Source organism: Physcomitrium patens, chromosome 14 (assembly GCF_059467195.1).
Source record: "Physcomitrium patens ecotype Gransden chromosome 14, ASM5946719v1, whole genome shotgun sequence".
Taxonomy (NCBI): domain Eukaryota; kingdom Viridiplantae; phylum Streptophyta; class Bryopsida; order Funariales; family Funariaceae; genus Physcomitrium; species Physcomitrium patens.
In genome coordinates, this window is record NC_143423.1 from 2,113,138 (window position 1) to 2,135,197 (window position 22,060).

Below are 22,060 nucleotides of genomic sequence, written 5' to 3' on the forward strand. Positions count from 1 at the left end.
AAAGCTTTGATACCACACATAACTTTGCTTCACTTAAAAGCTTTGATACCACACATAACGTTGCTTCACTTAAAAGCTTTGATACCACACATAAAGTTGCTTCACTTAAAAGCTTTGATACCACACATAACGTTGCTTCACTTTGAGCTCCTTTCACTTCTGAAAACACCCAATAAAACAGTGTTACTTTTGTCTTAAAAAATTCCCAGGATCCAGTGGCGTCGCAGCTCTGTGTTGCATTGCGACTCTGTGTTGCATTGCGACTCTGTGTTGCATTGCGACTCTGTGTTGCATTGCGGCTCTGTGTTGGAACGTGTGATGACTTTGAGGTCACGTTGCCACGTGATCTCCTGTCACTGACACTTGGGAGTCATCTCCTGATGATCTTAGTCACTCAGATGATGACTTGCTTTCTTATCCCAGGTCTAAATTGCGCTTTTAGACCCTAATGGGTTACTGGGCCGCCTTTCGAGGCACCCGGGACTCATCTCCATGTTCCAACGTCCCTCACTCCACATGGTGCCCATGGTGCCCTGTATAAAAGTAACCCACATGGCAACAAAGGCCTGTTTCCCGGGAGTCGGGACACGCACGCTGACCAGAATTCACTCGAGTCGAAGGGTATTTTTTTGTCGACGCTTGACAAGCTCGAAAGTCAGCAGAGTTCTTCCTGGGAGGATGGTGGGAGTTTGCCCTGCTGAGAAAGCTTTGGGAAACAAATGAGCATCGCTGAGATGGAATCCCTTCAAAGTTACATGTGAGAGAGGGGTCTACTGACCAGAGAGACTTGGAGTTGGAGGATCATTTGTCGATCAAGTTGTGAAATATCTTTTGTGAAGATTGTGGACTGAGTTGAGAGCAAGCTAGGAGATGCTGAAGATTGCCTAGGTTTTTGGTATTTGTTGAAGTATTCAGGTATTTGTTATCTTATATGTGAATCTGATAATCTGGACTTGAGTATGTTTTTTAAGCCGGTTGCGCATATTATGTGTGCGTGTGTGCGCACATATTCGCAGGTTGGGCGAATTTCAGACAAAAATTAGGGCTTTTGTAGGGTAAAGGGAATGTTTTGATTGTAGTTTAAAGTGTGCTTGCAAACAGTGTCAAAACATGTGCTGATTTTTTTACGAGTTTGATGGAAGTGATCACTTGCGCTTCGGAAATTTTGAAGTCTTTTGGAGCGAGTGATGTAAACAGAGAGGGCGGATGCTATATTGAGAATTCTTTTAGAGGCAAAGAGAAGCGTGTCCAAGCTCTGAGAACTTTGCGGAGTCGAGGATTCAATGTCCAGAGGTCGTCACAATGCGTCGCGGGAAAAGGGCTAGGGCTTTCTAACATGTGATGTACGACCCCACTGAGAATAAAAATGTTTCGATTGTTTTGTTTGGAATTCCAACGTTTCGTCATCTCTATCTACAAGAAATAGCTCACGAAATTGCAACTTGGGGGGCTGGACAGAATTTGAGAGCACACACGCGATAATGACAATGCAGGGCAGGTCGCTATCCCTGCAACACGAAGTATGGCCAACGTTAAGGTTTCGTGAAGCCTCAGGAGAGTGGAATGGTACATTGCGAAGGAGGAATTCTACGACCATACAAGTACATTTGAAGGGTGGGATGTCTAAAATTTCGGCTTCATTTTGTGCAGATGAGAGTCACTGCTGAGCTTTTAGAGGCGTTGCTGGCTTACTATTTCGTCCTGAATCGAAGTGCTATAACGAACGCGGCATTATTTCTGACGCCCAGATATTTTCCAAGTCTGCGACTGATGTCTCTCTCTATACTTATGCAGAGCAACCATGCATCTTAAAACAATTTTCGTGGAAACAAATTGGGGTTTCTTTCACGCCACTTGGTAATAGTTCACGAACCATGTGTGATTGTATGCTTTACCTCAAATGTCTCAAGTTTTAGGGAATGGGGCATCTAGTCGAAAGTTAACCTGGATTGTACTATGACCCGGAGAAGAATCTCATGAAAAGTAGAAAACTTCGTTGCCTCTGCGCAATCACACAAGAACTCGTAGTTTTAGAGCCACCATTATTACTTACTTACTCGAAACTAAAGATTTTATTCATCTTCTTTAGGCTAACGTGTGCCATGAAGAAATATTTCTATCGACACAAACTGATAGTAATGAGATGGGTTGGAAGGATAGATTATGGCAGGACGCCACGAGGAAAAACGAAACCTCGCGGCAAGATTACGTGCAGCGCTGGCGCCGCAGATAACGATGGGAAAGCTCAGGAGGTATGAAATAGTTCTACTAAAGTCTCTTGTGGTACCCAGACACGTGATTTTGTTAGAATATAAATGTGAAGTAGAACTGACTTAAACTGGGTGCTGCAGGCACCCATGTTGACTGGTCTGAAGAAGTGGGAGGACGCCTTGAAGCACGTCAATGTGTACATCCCCCACGCCGTGGTGGCGAGTACCGTATTGGCGCTTTCATATCCACCATCTTTCACATGGTTCACCACGAAGTAAGACAGCTTCTTGTGAGCATAACCTGATCTTCTTTCCAATCTCATGTGGCTTTGCTTTGAGAGCGATATTTCGTTCTCCTTGGAAGCATGGCAAGTAATACTGGTAATCCTTGTTGTCTTAATGTTGAGGTTAACCAGTATATGACAGTTCTTTTCCTGTATCTCCTTTATCTTCAGGTACTATGCGCCTGCTCTGGGGTTTCTGATGTTTGCTGTGGGTGTTAATTTGAGCATTGATGACTTCAAACACGCTGTTGAACGACCTGGACCAGTAGCCCTGGGTCTGGCAGCTCAATACGTTTTGAAGCCGCTGCTGGGTGTGTTGTTTGCCACCTTTGCAACTCGGCTTATGCAACTACCTGAAGCAATTGGTGAGAGAAATGGCTTGCTTTTGCATCGGATATTCTTTTTAGTGTAATATGCAAAGATGGTAGTGAGGATGTAGATGTTTCCAACAATTCATACAGGAGCACCATCGTGTGTATTGCATGGCGCTCTATCAAGAGTAGCTAGACACTTGACTGATGTAATAGCCTTCTCGTTCAGAGTTTTAGTTTTCGACCGAAAATTACAAGGTGCCTCAGAGTTGAACACATGATAATTGTCTTTTACAGGAGTCTCTCTTAACTATATCGTTATCTGCAAGGGTGAAATAACAACCGCGTTACACACTACATCGCCTTTGTCTTGCAGGTTCTGGCTTGATTTTGTGCGCATGTGTCAGTGGAGCGCAGTTGTCCAATTATGCGACGTTCCTTACAGAGCCCACTCTAGCACCACTGAGTATTGTCATGACGGCTCTTTCGACAGCCTTGGCAGTGGTGGTCACTCCCTTGCTTACTCTGCTCCTCTTGGGCAAACGGTTGCCTATTGATCTTGTTGGTATGATTACCAACATCACAGAAATTGTTGTGGTTCCTATTGCTTCCGGCCTCTTTCTTAACAGGTACACATTCATTTTTTCCATTTAGTGGTTCTTGCCAGCGTTCCACTGTTTTAATAAGCAAAGCAAAAAATGGCAATGATTGTCTTACAGTGTTTCCTTATTTATGCAGATTTTTGCCCCAAGTCACGAGGTTGATACGCCCTTTTCTGCCCGCTCTATCACTCTTAACAACATGTTGCTGCATTGGCTCGCCTTTAGCTGTGAACATCAATGCAATCCGCTCACCTTTTGGACTAGGAATTCTTTTGCCCGTTGTGTCATTTCATACATCAGCCTTTCTAGCTGGCTACAAGATTACTGAGGTGCTGTTTCCGAAGGCGGATGATCTCACTGCACTCGCAAGAACCATATCTTTTGAATCTGGTACGACTATTATGTACAAAAACTCTAGTTATGGTTCCTGGATTGTTTTCAATTATTGCACATACTAAAGGTAGACTGATCTGCATACGATGCTGGCGGCTTGAGAGGTTTCAGCAAAGTCTGAAAGTGGACATCAAATTTAAGCTTGTTTCTCATTACATTATGTTCTTACATTGCCACGTTTTGTTACAGGTATGCAGAGCAGCTTACTGGGACTCGCATTGGCGAACAAATTTTTCCCAGATCCAGTTGTTGGTCTCCCTTCCGCCATATCTGTAAGTCATCTATCCGGTGTCTAGACGAAGAGTCGCACTGGCCTTGTGATTTCAAGCTATACTCGTCCAAGTACCTTTTTTCAGAGTTGTTAGTCGTGTTGTTGATATTGTTATTACTGTATCGCATTCATAGCTTGTGTTGATGCATGGAATCCAAGACATGATTTAAAGGTATTCTTTGTACCTGCAATGGCCCGCAGGTTGTGATCATGTCGTTGATGGCGTTTGGCTTGGTCATTCACTGGAACAAGCACAAACATCCTTGACTCATTGAAGTGATAGCATCCTTTGATGCAGAGTTTGGTGTGAAATTAGTTTTATTGACAACATTCTCAATAGCAGTGTAATTCAGTATACTGTATTCGACGAATCAATGGTAATTCGTCTGCAAAGCGATGAAATATATTTGATTGTAAATAAAGATTCACTTTTCCAGCTTCTACACTAGCTCTTAATCCTCTTGTGCCAAGCCCAGGTTACAGCATCATTGATTGTTTTCTATTTATGTGCCAACCACGTAAATGTTAGAACAGATATGAATCAGTGATGATCCTTGGTTTCTGCTGAATGATCACATTGTCTCCGAAGGTGTAAATAACATTGAAATATATTACAGTTTGAGGAGATGAATCTCTCAAATTTGAATCCTTTTTTTGGTTTTAGTTTTTTGTCACTTTCTCATGTGTTTTCTTAAGCGCTTTGCAACGTACAGTCTGAACAACTTCTGAAATTATTGAACATCCGTGGGACAAAATATCTAACAACAGTGTGCCCATCCTGAGATTCCTACAAGTTCATGCACAAGTCATTGGACTTGCCGGAAGAATTGTGGACCATTCACACCCCCACGTCTTGAAAGAACCAAGCTGCTATGTTCTTCATCACCCGAGTGAGGACCTGCGTCTTTGACGCCTTCAGAGTGACCCACAGGTTTAACAAATGACTTAGACAGGATTAGCAACCTTGTTGACCTTGATTGATGTGGGTGGCGCAATTGCAAACTCTTGTGGAAAGTTATTGCTATTAGCTGCTTGGCTGCATGGTCATCTATTTTCGGCGGAATCCTGGGTCCAGTCTGAGAGAGTAGGGTTGTGGGGGAGCGACATCACGTGGCGCCGAGGAGCAGACGGACCAGCGGAAGGAGGCCATGGCTGGACGTTAATTCCAGGGACCTCCTCGTTTCTTTGATGATTTCTGAGACTGCTCCTCAACCTTCTGGATCCCCGTGATCCCCTAAGGCTACCGTCTTGTCGATTCGCTTTAATATGATTCAACATCTTGAGGATTTCGGTAATGTATGGCCGCTCTTTGGGGTCCTCACGTGTGCACAGAAGCGCCACGCCCAAAACCATCGCCATTCTCTGCTGCTGGAGGCGCAGTTCACTCATAAGGATCGGGTCAAGCACATGCTTTAGCGACTTATTGCGTTGTATTGTATCACGTATCCACTGGGGCAGGGTTTGTCCCGCTTCAAGAGATTGTGGGCTCCGGCTAGAGATCATTTCGAGTACAATGATACCGAAGCTGTACACGTCGCCCTTGATCGTGCACGCTTGTCTCGCAGATTCTGAGAACCAAGCCAATTCATGGAATTATCTCACATTAGCACTAACTCTCGTTGCGAGTTTTCCAATCAACAAGAGAGCAGAGAAATCAACTTATGACTAATTGAGACTAATTGAGACTAATTCATGGTTGTGGGTCTGGGTGGTGTACCTGGAGCCAAGTAGCCACTGGTTGTGGCGACGATTGAAGCGCTCGGCCCAATTCCGTTATCACTCAAAGCCTTTGCGACGCCAAAATCGGACATCCTTGCTTCCATAAACGTGTTGAACATGATGTTACTCGGCTTCAAATCTCCATGAACAGTTGGGGTCGGACAATCATGGTGAAGGTATTTCAACCCTTCAGCGACGCTGATAGCCGCATTGATTCGATGAGTCCAGTTAAACTCTTTCACCACTTCGGCATCCCCCGATGGATACATCAAGTTGCTCAGCGTTCCGTTGGGCATATACTCCATTACTAGTGCCTTCATGTCAGGACTGCAGCAGTAACCCATCACTTTGACGAGAGTCGAATGCCGAATATGGCCTAGAATTTCGAACCTGTCCGCTAGTACTGTCTGCGCACTCTCGGACATTTCACCCCGCCGAATTGTTAATCTCTTCACCGCCACTGCGGTGCCGTCCAGAAATTGTCCTCTGTACACGGTGCTCATGCTACCAATGCCGATGTAATTTTGCTCGCTGAAATTTTGTGTAATTCGTGTGACATCCTCTGAAGAGAGATTCAACTCAACCTCCGCAGAAACAGTTGCCGAGCTTTTGCTGCTCTTCGCGTTTCGTAAGCATCTGGAGCAGCATACGTACATCAAAAGAACCATCACCAGGCATCCTACCGTACCTCCCACGGATATCGCAACAAGCATTGACTTCTCGGTTGAACACTTCTTATTCAATGTTTTCCCACAAAGATGAGGATTGTTTAAAAAGCTTCGGCTAGTCACACCTCTGTGTTCATCGAAAGGTGGCACTTCTCCCCTTAAGTCGTTATCCGAAACATTGAGAAAAGAAAGATGTCGCATCAAGTCATAGAATTCCCTCGGGATTGGACTCGTCAGTTTGTTGGTAGAAAGATCAAGATACAATAGATTCTTGAGTCCTGCAAAACTGGGGAATCTCCCTTCGAAAGCATTGTGCGAGGCATCAAAAGTTTGTAAAGCAAGGAGGGAATCTAGCGACGTGGGAAGTTCACCACTCAAATCGTTTTTGCCAACATCTAGGAATGTGAGATTCGACAGGCTCTTAAAAGGAACACCCCCCTGAAGCCCATTTCTACTCAATACCACCTTGTTGAGCCTCTTGCAAGAGTTGAGTTCTACAGGGATCTGACCAGTGAGGTTGTTTCCCGACATGTCAAGGGTTTCTAAAAATTGCAAACCACCCAGTGAGGGGGGAATTGATCCTTGAAGACTGTTGTTCCCGACATCGAGCGAGGTGAGGTTGCTTAAAGCTCGGAATATTGTTGGTACCACCTGCCCATCTAGGCGATTGCTTCTGAGGTGTAGGGTTTCCAAGGCTGTAGCGGACGCAAGTTCCAGCGGGATCGGCCCTGTGAGAGAATTATTCGACAAATCGAGGTGTTTCAAGCGCGATAGAGATCTCAGAGAAGGAACCAGGAGGCTCAGTTTGCACGAGAAGCCCAGGTTAGTGAGATTGATGGATTCAACCCTCAAGTCAGCACTGCAATCGATTCCTCGCCAGTATTGCTTTGTTCCGTTCTTCTCCTTACACGGATTAACAGCTTGACGCTTCCCCTGAGGTTTCCACATAGAGGTGATGTTGTTTGGGTCCCCACAATATATTTTGATGGTATCCTTAAGTTGAATCAGAACGTCGCCATCTTGCCGCAAAGTTTGCGTTGAGTCCACAGCCTGTCATGAAGGGCAAGTGTTTATTCAGATTCTTTCAGAGTCAAGACTCGTATAGACCCAGAAACATCGCAAATTAGTCTCGGTTTGTTACAGAATGCAGCGCGGACTTGTGTACGATGTACCGTTTATTCTGAACGGTCGACGGAGTCATGGTGCTGCTCAGAGGGCAGGGTAATGAGAGATTGCCACTTTGCTTGTACCTCACAATCTATACTGCAGACAACATTACGTACCACATTTTGATGTGATGGACCCTGAGAACGCAGCAAAGAAGCATACAGAACGTACCAGTAGTCTTCTTGCTGTTGCCTGCTCCACTCTTAAACCCACGAAAGAACTGGCTGCTCCCATGGTTTCATCGCAAGAAGTACTGTTACAAGCTGCTACCCTCAAGTCAATCAACGATACAAGGTTCAGGAAAATGCTCGCGAAGACGAATCGCGGCACCTCCTTTCGTCTTTTCGCTCTAGAGATTAATATGATACGTCCCCGCATCATTTTGCAAGGTTTTCGTTGGAGTGTTTTCAACGTTGATCAGAATTTCTCAACCGTCGATTAGCCGCGGCGGCTGCGGAAGGTCCTAATTACTCCAACTAATCTCAGAATACCTACACAACTCCTTCTCAGACTTCCCCTAGAAGGGCTTTTCTTGTAGATCCTCACTCCGCCGACTCCAGTTGGTATGTGGCAAACTGTTTCAACCTTCCTTCACCACATTACCCTGTGCTATAGAGGGTTTTTACTACTGAGTTTAATCAGCATTCGAGCTCTTGATCCAAACTCGGCCTCCGGGAACTGCATCACTCTTGCGATACCATATAGATTAAACCCCCGACCCTTTGACCAATTCTTCCATAAAGCTAGTGCTTGCACTTGAAGGAGACGAAATGTCCGACCAAGCTGAGAGTCTGCCTTGGAAGTCAGTGTGTTAATGAGCGTCCAATCGAAGCTTCTATTCTAACATACTAGATCACAAAACCAAACAGTCCGCCGTCGGCCGCTTCAGTTAAGAGACCAACATGGGCATAGGATGCAGTTTCACACACGAGATTAGGAACCGGGTTCTTTCAGAGCAAGTCTACTCACGGCTCAAAAATATTGTGGAGCTCTTTCACGCTTGATGTTCTCCCTCGACTGACCCCCCACCCCCCCCCCCCCCCCAGATGGCTACTTTCAGCACTTCGCCAACAACCCACTACGACCCTCGAATCAGATTGAACATCTGGCGCAAGAAGGCAGAAAATTCCCAAACCACCGCATCTCCAAACAATTCTATCCTCAACCGCTACAGGTCAAAACTAGCTCCGGAAGGACGCCAGCGGTTGTGCAGTCGTTTGATACTGTTATCAATCAGAGTTGTCACTTGCGCTCAGTGTCCAGCCAGGCTGCCGAACTGTCGCGATCAAGAGACCGTCGCTGAATGATAGTGTGAGGAGGTGATCGGCAGAGATTATCTCCACGGGTGGCGAAAAAATGACCGGAATGAAACGAGAGAAGCGCGACTTTCCTCCGACAACCTAAACGCTCCACTTGAAAATAGAACACCACGCGCTAAAGCGTTCACTCTCGCCTAGGCTCACACGGTGCCAGCGTTGAATTCTCGCCCTGGTCCCCCCTTGACGTCAGCTTCAAAGGAGCCAATTCTCTCGGGCGCTCGTCCTCTGTCTATTTTGCACCTCCAGTGAAGACTTGTTGATAAGCATATTCGACCTCCCGAGTTTCGGTGCCAGACGGCACTTTATCAGCATGGATGCCTTCGGGCCTGGTTCTGAGCAAAGTCAAACCTCAACCTCGAGTCCTGTGAGACCAGTCCTCGGTCCTTCTTCCCCTGGCTCCACAATCAACCTTTCGGAGACAGCATCGACGGTATACCGGATTCCGTCAGGCGGATCTCCAGAGCCGGCACCTGCAAAATTCCGCATCAACAGCAGTGGTGTGCAGTGAGAGAATCAGAAATACACACATCGGATTCATTCTTTCTCGTCCGAGTATGTCGGCTCGTGCTTCACCATCAACATCAACTCATCGTTCATTGCAGATTCATCACCTCTTGCCAGATCATGTCACCACCCCAGCAACGTCGACAGACTCGTAGGTGAGGAATCTCTGAAGCTGTCCAGGACGTTTGCATCTTAGCTGCTTCACATGGTAATTATTTTCCATTCTTCATCTGTTCGTATATAATTTACATAAAGCTGATATAAATTAAGTGTGTGTCAGTTGCTATTAGCATGTCAAGTTCCAAGTTTTGGTTTTGTCTGTGTATTAAGGTAGTCAAACCATTGTCAACCACCTCATTTCAATGTTGGTCAACCTAATTCTATTAGTCAGTTAGGTCTGACATTTTAATGATCGGAAATAGGTTGGGGCTACTTAAACTGTGAGAAATAAATAAAATTCATTGTACTCGGAATGGGTATACATGAATTATCAATAGAAGGCAACTGTTGTTGATTGGTTGGGATAGAATAATAATATAATTAGGTGCCACACTTCTCTTGATAGCATTAATAGGTGCCACACATTATGGTTTTATAAAAGTTAAATTCTTGGTTTTTGTAACCCACCACTGGTTGGAATTAAGTAGGCCTATGTGTCCAAAATGGATTAAAGAGAATCTTTAGCTAAAACATTTATATACATTTTTTTTTTGGGCCAAACCATGTGAAAACACTTGGAATACTTCTAATTTCTATTTCCCTACATTGGGGTATTTGTTTCCATTTTTACACCTATCAGATATATGCTGAAATGCTTAAGTTGTCAGAAATGGGTTGTCTACCTTAGTCTCTTTTTGACATTGTTGGCCAAACTGACTGAGGTGGTTTTCCTTCTTCACAACGAATGTAATTGGGTATCTTTCTATAATGTTATATCAGGTTGACCTTCATTTGGTTTTTTTGTTTTTGTTTCTGTTTTTATGTGTGTTGTTTGACACTATGATTGTTTCACTCTAACAGTATAAACAAAAGGATACCCAGAAAGTAGAAAAATATATTTTTTGTCCGTTTGCTTTTGTTCTGAAGTCTGAGAAATTAAGTTTTAAACATGTCAATTTACATGTCACAAAGCCTGTTCATATATGTATGTACATGAGTGTGTAAAATTCACTTCCTTTTTAGTATGTCACAGCAGGAAATGTAATCAATATGAGTGCCTGCATAAGAACAATTCATGAGCTTCATTTGTTCTAAAATTTATTATCCATATACAATTTTATACTTTCTTTTATATTTTATGGAAATGGTTCTTTTATGTGTAATAATATCTTTTATGGTGTCATATTTTTCAACCTCAAATCAACAAAAATTCATTTATTTATTTAAATCATCAACATAAAAAAACATATAAAATAATAATAACAATAATAATAATAATAATAATAATAATCAAGAAAGTGTAACAAGTTTAAATTAGCATTGATGTATATAAATGTAATTGATTTAAATCAATGTTATAATCCAAGCATATATTTGAAGTGTAACAAGTTTAAATTAGCATTGATGTATATAAATGTAATTGATTTAAATCAATGTTATAATCCAAGCATATATTTGAGAACATGTTCTCACATACAATTGCACCTCAAATATGTTGAGAATACACGTCAATGCTACCTTAAATAAAATTTCTTGTATTTTACCTGCAACAATAATGTAATATGGTGCTTTCATGTACGAATAAATTTTCCCATGCAAGTTCAGTAAAGAAGTAGAAATAAAAATTAAAACAAGAGTTTCCGTAAACTTAAGAAGATGCAAGAAGGGTTTGGAATTTGAAGATAACATCTGTCCAAAAAGTTTATATTCTATGGGTACCACGTGGCACATCTTCTATGAAAGGGGTCAAGTTTTAAGAATTAGGATTTGTCCCAACTTCCAAGACCAAAGACTTTCCTACCCAAAAAGTTTTTAATGCTTTTTGAAAACAATCTATGTAAAAATGGAAATACATATAAAAGTTGGGGTCCCATTAAGGTATATTGGGACACTACTTGACCCCCAATTAAAGAAATTTGGGCTACTTTTGTCAACTCATTACTAAATCCAATCCCTGATTAACATCAAATGATTCTTCACTATTTATTTATTAATATTTTTTTACAGTTTTTTTATTTCGTGATCCCTCTCTTTTCACACCCTATGTTTAACTTTCCCTTATTTTAAGTTGTTAGCATGCCTTCAAATAGTTTGAGGTGTCTCCTCAGGTCATTTTGGGATGGATGGCAAAGAAAGATGGAAAAGGATGGAGGAATGCAAATTGCATGGCACCTTTGCTACGTGTCCATAAACACATCTTCATGTGCATTATCACTTGGAAATTTCCAAGTTCGTGGTGCCTCTTGATGTAGGTGTTGAATAATTCATAATAATTTTCAACTCCTTTGTAAAAATGTTCCAAAAATCAACATTGATTCAATGCCAGCACTACAACAAAGTTTATGTGCGTTTTTTTTTAATTGGTTTGATTATACAAATGTAATCTGTGGCTTGTTACTCATATTGTTTTTGCTTGCACACTCGCGTTGTAAAATTAGTGTTTTAGCATGTGTTCTGTATTGCATTTTGATAAATAATTCAAAATCTAACAATGAATGTGAAACTTGGTCAACTCTTTTGTAGGCTAGAATATTCTACTCCTACAACATCCAAGTGATATATGTATGTATGTAGATAGAGAGAGAGAGAGAGAGAGAGAGGGAACCGTTTGTAATGTTTGTAGTACTACTAAGTGCCTATGAGCCTAAATTATATTATAATTCAAAAGTAGTATTATATTTGACTTTTTAATATTACTTAGTGACCTCCTTTTATTTTAATCTAGGCACTAGATGAACTCCTCTTTGTTCACTCACTTACTTTCACATCAATTCCCTTTTGTTGGCTAGGGTATGTAGAATGGAGAATGTATAAAAAGGTTGCACTTGCAGAGGGTAAACAAAGACAATTTGATGACATGAAGGCAATGAAGGATAGACATCTAGCTACATACATATGTACATATGTACATACAAATATATAGATGTAAATTTGGTTGTAGTATTAGTAGTATTTAAATTTTAAAAATTAAACTTCAATGTAAACCATATAATGTAAAAACTCAAATTTAGTGTAATTGGTTGAATTCCCATACTTCATTGTAGGCCTTTCCATATTCAGCACACAAAAAAATAAATGAATGCACTTTTTTGGTACAAAAAGTACTCATATGTGTGGTTAGATTATACAAAATACACTCTCTGACTCCTCCATGCACAAAACATCATTTTTTTATAGTTAAAAAAACGCACATAAACTTTGTTGTAGATGGGTTGTAAAAATATATAAACACAAATAAATCATATGATGGGACTCAGAAGTCAACACCTGCCACGTAAGCAAACTATGGAGAGCTCCTAGCAGAAGCCACCACCATTCATTCTGGACCCATGCTGAATCATCAGTGGTGGTGACGTCCGTGGAATTTTAATGCGATGGGATGCTTTGTCAATCAATTAAAACAATGGAATAGAATGAGCAGTGCTGCTACGTCCAGCTTGCAGAATCTCAAGAAAGCCTACTTTGGGCCTTTTCAATGAACAGTTTCCCAGCCTCACTTATCAGGCATAGTGGCCGACGTTTTGCACGCTTCAAAATCAAGGCTTATCCCTTGGTCGCATTACAGGCTTTGTGGCAACCACGGGTTAGAACGCACACACACACACACACTATATATATATGTATGTATGTATGTATGTATGATTGGTGTCGACTGGGTCCTCTTTTGATCAAATGGGTTTCAGAAGTCAACATGCAGATATGAATCACAATTCACGAAGAGTTTTTAAATTTTAAATATTACTAATACTACAACCAGGAAAGGTCTAGGGGTAGATTTTGTGTTTTCTTACCTACCGGAGCATTTGCCAATTTAGATCTGTGCAGCAGATTTTCGACGTGATCGGAATGGAAGCTGGTGCTTCGTTTCGAAGCGGTTGAAGTTCGGTGCGCTCTCCACCACTGATCCCAGTATCTGATATGTGGATGACGGAAATCAGGGTTCGTTCATGACGAGAAGTTCTGGAGTTTCACTAGATTGATGTCTGGATGCTTAGCCATCGTGTACTGGTGGGTCGTTGATCCGCAGCAGCTTTTTCTGATCATCGATGTGTTTCTGGGATTGCAGTTCCTTCATCGCATGCACCGTAAAGTGTGTCTGTGTTAAAGAAGTCTGCGTCGAGCCCAGCTGGGTACATCAAGGAGTACAAGATTGTCCTGAATTCTATGTCATTTAGCAGCGAACTGCCTCATCTCTCATCCGATTACGTCAACAATCCGGATACGAAGACACCGATTTTCCTTCAAGTATGTCACGCAGAACTGATTGCTAGTGCTGATCAACGAAGTTGGACTGAATATCCTGACAGATCCTTAGGGTTTACTTGAAAACAAGGAAAGAGGCTGTGTTGCTTGTATCTATGTGGTTATGTACATCCTGTGATTATGTACATACAAAGACAACAAGTATACCAGCGCTGAGTTACTTTTCACAGCCACGGTCGAAGGTACCTACTGAACTTGTGTGACATGAATGTTCACCACCTGGTTTGATTCATTTACGAAGCGCATGCCGCCCACTTCAAGGCGTTGAATCGTTATCACGACTGTGATTAATCTTCGTCTTAATGGTATCTGTAACAGGTGGGCATAGTGGTTTCAGCCACCTTAATTGCCTAGATTTCTACGTTGAAACCCGCTAGAACTGTCCAACCCCACATGCGAGAGTTGGTGGAACTCCCTAAATCATTCAAAGCTTTGCATACGCAAACCCTTTTGCATAATCACAAAATACGAGCCCGTTCTCGCTGAGTACAATCACACTCTAACATTCACAGACCTTTTCCTTGGGAATGTTACAACTGCTAACGAAGTGACAAGAAATCTCCGTCATCGTCAGAGCATGGCATTTTCAATTCCTTCCCTTGCGCAAGCTAGTTCCAGTATGGTTTGCGATGGAATGATTCTCAACACTGCAAACTCATCACGATTCCGGTAAAAGTTCCATCGCTAAGAATCGGATCCTTTGACCTTTCTCAAACGACATTGCAGTTTGACCGTCTGTTGATGCCACATGTGGGATTGTGTCCGCACTGACAGCTTTCCTACGTTTCGGCGGCGCCTCGAGCATGGATATCGCGAAGTTGTAGACCACTCTGGTGCAATATTCCTGGAATCCACTTTATGCTCTCGTACTCCACACATTTGAATCGGTCGAGAGAGTCGAGCAGCAATAGCAGTAGTATCTAAGAGCAGAAAATACCGCTTTCGAACCTTCTGTCTCCACACCGAGGTGTTTGGTTCAAAACTTCGTCAATGTCTGAAACTGAAACTTTCAACACCTAAATTTTACATGTATGTATGCACACACGCACACTCACTTTAGTTAGGTTTGAATACTTATCTATTTCTTAATTTATATTATTGATAATGCACAATGAAAAATCCAAGTTTATCTCTTTTTTAAACTTTACTTCTGCACATTCTAGAACAATAGAATCCAGTTGATAATCCTTTATGATTTGATTCTTTAGAAGGTTTGACTAAATATTGTAACTCATTTCAATATAGATGAAGGCAAATCTACGTTAATGAGGCACTCTGTTGGGTTGAGCAGATAAGTAGTCCATGACAAGTGTAAAATAAGGTTATTCCAATTAATAAATAATAAAAAATCTTACACGGTTTAATTTTCAAACATGTTGGAAGCTGCTCCATTAATATTTTGACAAATAACCACGTCACAAGTGTTCCAAACTACCTATGAACTTTGGGTGTACCCCATTTCAGCTTCTCAGAAGTTATGCAGGAACTTATAGACTAGAAGCAGCTGTCAATATACAAAATGGCATGTGAGCTATGTAACAATATGGACACTCACAAAAATGAGGACCATATTGCACTATCTACGATTACCAAAACTCAGACTCGGACACCCAATGTTTTCTCCTGGCACACAAGCCTTGCCTTCACTCTGCACCGACGAGGTTGAGGGCGTTACAAGTTTGGTATGGGTAACGGATCTAAGTATGGCGCCCCAGCTGCTTGAAATGCCTAGTGCAGTCAAAGTGTAAACCTTTACCTACAAGTGAAATAAGGCCTGACTAATTTCATTTCTAGACAGATTCGTATTGCAGAAGTTTAGGGGGATGAGGTTTCAGTTCTCTGTAGGTTCGTAGCTGTTGTCGCCCCACCTAACATTGTATTTGGCAGCCAAATAGTGGGCGCCTACTGGACCACGGCTGCCATATGGATAGAGCTCTGGAGCCACCTTTCGCTTCTCCAGCTCTTTCAGAAGAGGAGTAAATAATGCCCACGCAGCATCTAATTCATCACTTCTGATGAAGAGCCTCCGTTCACCCTCAACAGCGTCCAGTATAAGCCGCTCATATGCATCAGGAATTTCCTTATTATACCTGTCCATATCAAGTTGCATAGTTTATGAAACAATTGATTAAAAAACCTCATACTTCTCTAATTTTTTCGGTTCTCAAAAATCCTTAAGACGAATAAAAAAGATGTCACCTGATTCAATTCGATCCAACCGCTATGTTGTATCAATCTCGAGAAACACAACAGCCCTCAAGAAGATCGTCAAGAATAGACGAAGAAGGAAATGTCTACGTTTCAGATGCATGTGGAAATCATAAAACACATTTAAAAGGTTGAGCGATTCAGGACCGTACCTAGCGGCATAATGTAAGTTGAGATTTGAACGATCCAATCGCATCCCTAAGCCTGGCACTTTGTTGTTGATTTTCAAGTAGATAGCCTCGTCAGGCTGCACCCGAATCACCAACTCATTGGTAGCTTTGTCAAGATCTGTCCCAAAGCTCCGCTTGTAGAGATTCCCCGGCACATGCCTGAATTGCACTCGGATCTCGGCCCTGCCAGAATACAAGTATACATGTCAGTGACATATAAGCATCCCAATTCAGTCGCATAAAAGGAACTTTTACATTGGCCACTTCTGATCATTAGCCAAGCATTCAAATTCGCAAAAACCTCACCCTCTTTTGTGCAGAGCCTTGCCAGCTTTCATCAAGAAGGGAACTCCATCCCAACGTGCGTTATCAATGAAGAGGGCAGCTGCAGCAAATGTAGGTGTAATGCTGTTGTTCGGGACAGTTTTATCATCTATGTAGGCAGGATACTTCACGCCACCTCGAGTGTGCCCCTTGTATTGACCTACTACCACATTATCAATGTCTAATTTTCTCATGGATCTAAGAACCTTCACCTGCAAACAAACAGCCAGTGTCTCAGAGCATAACTTCACACGAGATATGGAAATAACACAACTAAGAAGGAAGATGATTCGTGACCAAAAAGGAAATAAAAATAAAAACGAACTGAGCTTTAAGAATTCAAAAGATCAGGACATCTGAAGTGCATTGGTTCCTTGTAAATAATATCAGTTGAGTCTAATTAGCAGCATCAGCTAGATAGGCAAGTCCAATATCACTTACAGGACATCAAACCGTACCGAAAACGGCACAAACGCAAGCTGGTAGCAGATGAAGAAATACCTTCTCATTTCGTATATCTTCAGCATCCAGACTAACAGGGGGCTCCATAGCGAATAAAGCCAGAATTTGCAAAAGATGATTTTGCATAATATCACGAATAATACCGTAATTGTCAAAGTACCTGTATGCCCAGCGAGAACAGAAACCATTCATGATTAATCATTAGATTCCACAGCGTCTGCCAAAAGTCCAACAATCACTTCAAATGGAAAACAAATTTCACCTCACTTTTGTATACTGCTGAACTCGCCAAAAAAATGTCGTATTGAAAATGAAAAGATTCAACTGCGATTCCTACATAGTTCTTGCATAGTGATAAAATTACATTGATTACATATTCTTAGGGAAGTAGAGGTTATTACAACCACAATACTGTAAACTAGTGACCAATGGAAAGTCAATAAACTCCTACGTGATCATTCTTGAGGAGGCGTTCTTACCCTCCACGTCCTTCTGTCCCAAAGTCCTCAGAAAATATAAATTGCACGTTGCGGATGTATTGGCGTGACCACAAAGGCTCAAAGACAAGGTTGGAGAACCGTAACACTGACAGATTCTCCACAAGCTCCTTTCCCAAGTAATGATCGATACTGCAAGGTAAAACACATGATGTATGTCGCAACATAGTTAAGTGTCGAAAAATAATACAGAAGTTGCACGAATGCGGCCATCAAGAGTTAAACAGAGCCACCACCAACATCATGCGTGGTAGTGGCTAGACAACTGTAACTAGTGATACTTGGTAATCTTACGATATTCTCCCACTTGCAAGCTGGAGAAACGTACCGATAAATTTGGTCTTCTTTCAGATGCTTCTTCAAGCCCTTTGTAAGCTCTGATGAAGATTCCGCGTCCCGACCGAATGGCTTCTCCACGATGACACGAGTCCAACCATTTTTCGACGATGCGGCACAACTTGACGACCGGGCCACGTCAACAAAGATATCAGGCGGGATAGAGAGGTAAAATAGTCGGTTCGCCACCCTCTCACCCTGTCATAACGACCCCGTCACCAAATTTAGTCTTTCTCCAAAGACACACGTTCGTCACAAACCAGGTGATTTCTATCTTTCTGAGGGAGGGAAAATCTGTAATATGCTGCAATAACTCATACTTATGGAACCAGCAGCAAAAAGTGTAAACAAATTCCTCCTTCAGAGCTAGAGCTAGCCACAAGCCGGATACATCCATACTACTGAAGCTCACAAATTCCAAAACATATGTAAGCCTGAAAGCTAAACTTACGTTCATGAGTTTGTCCACAAAACGAGCAAAACAAACCACAAACCTCTTCTTTTTGAAGTTTTTTAGAAAGATCGCTGAAACTGTCCTCAGAGCTGTACTGCCCAGAGTGATAGAAACAGCGCTTCAGAAACTCCTCTTGTTTGTCACCACAGTTTTCTCTGTTTAAATCACAATATGGCAATGTTAAGAGTTTTCTCTCAAGAACCGGAATTGATCGTCATCACAATCAGCGCCTTACTAAAATACCTTTTTGCAGCGACAATGGATTGGTCTGAATAGCCTCCACCAAATACAAGTGGCTTACCTTCGATCAATTCGGCATGTTAATGTTCCCGAGATCAATTCTCGCAACTGTTCATCCGTCATTTTGCTTCTTGCGAATCCATATATAGTAAAATGCTGTAAAAATAAATAAATAAATAAGTTTAATAGTCTGGAGGTGAAAAAACGAACAAAAAAAGAAGGCCCACGTACTCAACGAGTACCTGCAACTCTGTTATTTAAAATGGCTACTACGACTCCCCCAAATACTAATACAAACCTTAGGCAAGCAATTTTCGTAGTAGAGTGCGAACAAAGCTGGGAAGATTTTTTTCTTCGCCAAGTCTCCAGAAGCGCCCACGACAGTGATAGAAACCGTGGTCTCAGTCGAAACTGCACTCCCATTCAGGAAACCAGGTTTGGGAGACTCGTCCTGGGTGATCACACGCTCAATACTTTTGATTGTCTCATCGTTTGACGACTCTTGCGCAAGCTTCACAGACTTTCCACCTGTTTGGGAATTTAAAAAAAAGTGTTACAATTATAAGTAACTCCAGATCGCTCAACCCCAACAAATTCTGCCGACCAAAAACCAAAATACAACACAAACCCACAACAGAAAAAACACAAAAGCTTTGTTACCCTCAAATCCACAAATGAATTCTTTCGGAGAAATCACTCCACCAACAAAACCTACATTGCATTTTCATTACCAGAGACTGCAGCACGCACAGCAACCATTCGGTAACTCCTCGCAGTCGCACTCAACGAAGTGGGCGACATTAACGAGGCGCTCCTCGACACCGAGCTCACCGAACCCAACTTGGTGCCGCCTCGAACTCCCCATAGACTGGCCGCTTGCTTGAGAGCCGCCATAGCGCAGCAATCACCCAATTCACAGCACCTGACTACAACAACTCTCCACAACTCGGTCACAAATCCAATTCCCAAACCCACTCTTCCTCGAGGTAGTTGTGTGGAACAAAAAGAAGAAGGCACTAACGTGGCATCGGTCGTGGTAACCGATGAGGATGGTCCCAGAGTAGGAGTATGTACATATAGTTGAGGAATTGAACAGGGTTGCCTGTCGTAAGAGAATATTGGGGATGTGATGCCTCGTTCCGGGGGTTTAGCGTGGGTCGTTTCGCCGCTACGCAGCTGTGACCTGGTTTGAGAGTCTAGGGCCCTCTTGGGTCCATGTGTACACTTGTCTCTTGTCTCGCCCTCGACTCTCCCTTGCCTTTCCCTTGCCTTTCCCCCTTGCCTTGCTCGTCTCTCACTTTTCTGATCTTCTGAAGGGATATCCTATCGAACGATATTCTTTATTGGGAATTCGACCGAACGGGATGCCTCCACAGGTGATGTCCTTTTTCCCAACTCTTCCGGTTTCTACATTTCTCCGCCTGCCATTGTCCAGTTTCACTGCAGCATCCTCTCGGTTCCTTGGAACGACACCGAATTTACCGAGGCTACGTCAGGCTTCGTGAGGTCTCTGCAACATTGCTTTTTTTCTTATATTCTATTTGTTGTCTCTTTAAAATGGAACCACAAATTCTTAAATAAGAACTGCAGTACAGAAACCCTTTCGAATATCCACTTGATTGATCATTTGTTGAAAGCAAAGTTATCATTGATGAACATAAGGATTCAGCTCGATAAATGACATGGGGAGCTAATCCTGTGGGTAAAAAATGGTGCGTGCGTGAGTGCATGAGCCCTTTTCACTTAAGCGTAGACGTAAAAATTGCGTTGGTTTGCTTCTAAGAGCAATGAATTTTAGGTGAAGTAAATTGTTGCAAGTGATGTGGAGACAAGGAAGATATCGGTGCAACGCGTCGTTCTAGGAGTCCTCCACCGAACTGACCAATTCTTACAAGGAACCCCCTCTCATCCCGCTACCCCTCACGACACGTAGCTATGAATTTGGTGCTCTTTTTGCCATTGGGGTTCGCTAGTTTTCTACCTCATGTTATTCATATGCACTGTGCAAGCTTGGCTTGGCAATCGACAGGAGAACCAATTTATGCATGGGTTATGGATGCAAGGGAATCCTCGTCGGATCTGATTAGGGTTAGGGTAAGAGACGTAATGCTAGAACGCTGGATTGTCGATTAGATCTCTCGACCCCAACACATCTTGGACTCATATTGTCGCAGTTGTACCTCATTTCGGGGACAAGTGAGGCACCGCAGTTCTTAGGAAGAGGAAGATTGACAATGCTTATTCTGAAACCTTGTTGATATCACTTTCGCACGCGCTGAAGGTGTTTGTAAACCTAGGGTTCAGAAGTCCTCCGCCTCCGCTACAAATTCTGGCCAGTGGAGGAGCCTGCTAACAAATGACTCAAAGGACATCAAATGAGTCCAGTCACGGAGGACCTTGGAGGCTGCGACGTCTCATGGAGAATACGACACTAACCACCCAGTTGGACGAGGATTTACGAGGCTCGCAAAAAAGTTTAAGCTGGAGCAATTCAAGCAAACAAGCTGAAACCCCATTCTCCCCACGCACCCATTTTTCTCCCCTTCCTTTTCAATCATTTGAAATCAGCCGCGGCCCCCTGCATGCATCGTTTCCTCGGCCTTCGATTTGATTTGCCAGCTTTTTTATTTTTTATTTATTTTTTGTTTTTCTTTCTTTTACCAAGCCTGGCAGTTTGCGGCTCTTCTTCCTGGACCCACCAAAATCTGCGGCTACTGCTGCTGCCCGCTTGTTTCATCTCTAGGGCTCACAAACTTCTACCCCATCGACGATCCAGCAATAGTAGTAGTAGTTTGGTGCAGCGGCTGCAGTGTCGGTAACTCCGCCGTGAAAGGTGGTGCCAAGCTGGTGAGTGAAGGAATGGAACCTTATCAAGACTGGAGATTAAACCCTAAACCCACAAAAAACTTAATAATTAATTAGGCAGGAGGAGTGACCACATGGGTTATAACAGTGATAAAATGGGAGAAAATGCTTCTTAAGACTTGGAAATAGGAACAATTACATCAACAATGACCAATGGATGTATTTTTTGTGGGTGTTAGGTTAGAAATATGTTATTTGGTACATTTTTTAAGAAACTTTTTGTGGGTGATGAAAAAATAGCAATTGAATGGAAAAATTGATTTCATTTTAGAATATCTTTGTTTCAATTGCAAAATTTGTTTCATTGCCTTCTAAATTAGACCAGAAGTAGCCTTATGAGGAAATTTTTGTCTTTGTTTGTTAAGGTGTTTTTGCAACTTATATCCTACTTTTTGATTTTCTTCACAACAAGTTGCAATTATTAATAGATTTAGCATTGAAAGTGTTATAGGCCATTTTATTGATTATTAAAACTTTATCAATACATTTTCTTCATTTGACATCTCCTATTAAATACATTAGGTGGTGGTAGTAGCAATAAATAAATAACAGAAACAAAGAAAAATCTTCAAGAACTTAAAAAAAGTAGGTGGAGTAACAAGATGGACAATATTTGGTGAATGTATTATGTATT

The 22,060-nt window shown here is 42.2% G+C and overlaps 3 protein-coding genes and 1 long non-coding RNA gene across 11 annotated transcripts; 2 read left to right on the top strand and 2 right to left on the bottom strand.

Moving 5' to 3' along the window:
• Positions 1-429: 429 nt before the first annotated feature.
• LOC112291396 (putative sodium/metabolite cotransporter BASS5, chloroplastic) lies at positions 430-4,512 on the top strand. Of its 8 annotated transcripts, none has more exons than XM_024538740.3 (11): positions 430-915; positions 1,198-1,343; positions 1,459-1,614; positions 1,795-1,857; positions 2,161-2,252; positions 2,352-2,485; positions 2,666-2,859; positions 3,182-3,434; positions 3,544-3,797; positions 3,990-4,072; positions 4,273-4,512. In XM_024538740.3, the coding sequence occupies exons 3-11, from the start codon at positions 1,482-1,484 to the stop codon at positions 4,336-4,338; spliced, it is 1,272 nt and encodes a 423-aa protein (XP_024394508.1). In that variant the 5' UTR covers positions 430-915; positions 1,198-1,343; positions 1,459-1,481; the 3' UTR covers positions 4,339-4,512. The 8 variants fall into 8 exon arrangements, with proteins under 8 accessions (XP_024394508.1, XP_090111696.1, XP_090111699.1 ...); XM_090255570.1 differs by having other exon boundaries at positions 484-915; positions 1,143-1,343; XM_090255573.1 differs by having other exon boundaries at positions 600-915; positions 1,198-1,338.
• A 100-nt stretch (positions 4,513-4,612) lies between these two features.
• On the bottom strand, positions 4,613-8,708 carry LOC112291395 (leucine-rich repeat receptor-like protein kinase PEPR1). The gene is made up of 3 exons (XM_024538739.3): positions 7,797-8,708; positions 5,789-7,508; positions 4,613-5,639 (listed from the first exon to the last, which is right to left on the bottom strand). The coding sequence occupies exons 1-3, from the start codon at positions 8,004-8,006 to the stop codon at positions 5,116-5,118; spliced, it is 2,454 nt and encodes an 817-aa protein (XP_024394507.1). The 5' UTR covers positions 8,007-8,708; the 3' UTR covers positions 4,613-5,115.
• Positions 8,709-15,178: 6,470 nt separating this feature from the next.
• On the bottom strand, positions 15,179-19,747 carry LOC112291764 (glucose-6-phosphate 1-dehydrogenase 2, chloroplastic). The gene is made up of 10 exons (XM_024539629.3): positions 19,293-19,747; positions 18,860-19,089; positions 18,623-18,717; positions 18,362-18,476; positions 17,860-18,065; positions 17,514-17,663; positions 17,074-17,194; positions 16,555-16,784; positions 16,231-16,431; positions 15,179-15,960 (listed from the first exon to the last, which is right to left on the bottom strand). The coding sequence occupies exons 1-10, from the start codon at positions 19,453-19,455 to the stop codon at positions 15,702-15,704; spliced, it is 1,770 nt and encodes a 589-aa protein (XP_024395397.1). The 5' UTR covers positions 19,456-19,747; the 3' UTR covers positions 15,179-15,701.
• A 50-nt stretch (positions 19,748-19,797) lies between these two features.
• Positions 19,798-21,697, top strand: LOC149987792 (uncharacterized). The gene is made up of 2 exons (XR_016506214.1): positions 19,798-19,937; positions 20,859-21,697. It is a non-coding gene; the product is annotated as an uncharacterized LOC149987792 (long non-coding RNA).
• Positions 21,698-22,060: the final 363 nt, after the last annotated feature.

Excerpts from the sequence above, each read along its gene's own strand:
- LOC112291396 (XM_024538740.3), top strand. The coding sequence starts at position 1,482 with ATGACAATGCAGGGCAGGTCGCTATCCCTGCAACACGAAGTATGGCCA. Across the intron at positions 1,858-2,160 it reads GGTTTCTTTCACGCCACTTG|ATTATGGCAGGACGCCACGA; the intron begins GTAATAGTTCAC and ends TTGGAAGGATAG. Across the intron at positions 2,486-2,665 it reads TTCACATGGTTCACCACGAA|GTACTATGCGCCTGCTCTGG; the intron begins GTAAGACAGCTT and ends CTTTATCTTCAG.
- LOC112291395 (XM_024538739.3), bottom strand. The coding sequence starts at position 8,006 with ATGATGCGGGGACGTATCATATTAATCTCTAGAGCGAAAAGACGAAAG. Across the intron at positions 7,509-7,796 it reads CAACAGCAAGAAGACTACTG|GCTGTGGACTCAACGCAAAC; the intron begins GTACGTTCTGTA and ends CCTTCATGACAG. Across the intron at positions 5,640-5,788 it reads CAGTGGCTACTTGGCTCCAG|AATCTGCGAGACAAGCGTGC; the intron begins GTACACCACCCA and ends CTTGGTTCTCAG.
- LOC112291764 (XM_024539629.3), bottom strand. The coding sequence starts at position 19,455 with ATGGCGGCTCTCAAGCAAGCGGCCAGTCTATGGGGAGTTCGAGGCGGC. Across the intron at positions 16,432-16,554 it reads AAGGCTCTGCACAAAAGAGG|GGCCGAGATCCGAGTGCAAT; the intron begins GTGAGGTTTTTG and ends GTATTCTGGCAG. Across the intron at positions 15,961-16,230 it reads AACTTACATTATGCCGCTAG|GTATAATAAGGAAATTCCTG; the intron begins GTACGGTCCTGA and ends TGATATGGACAG.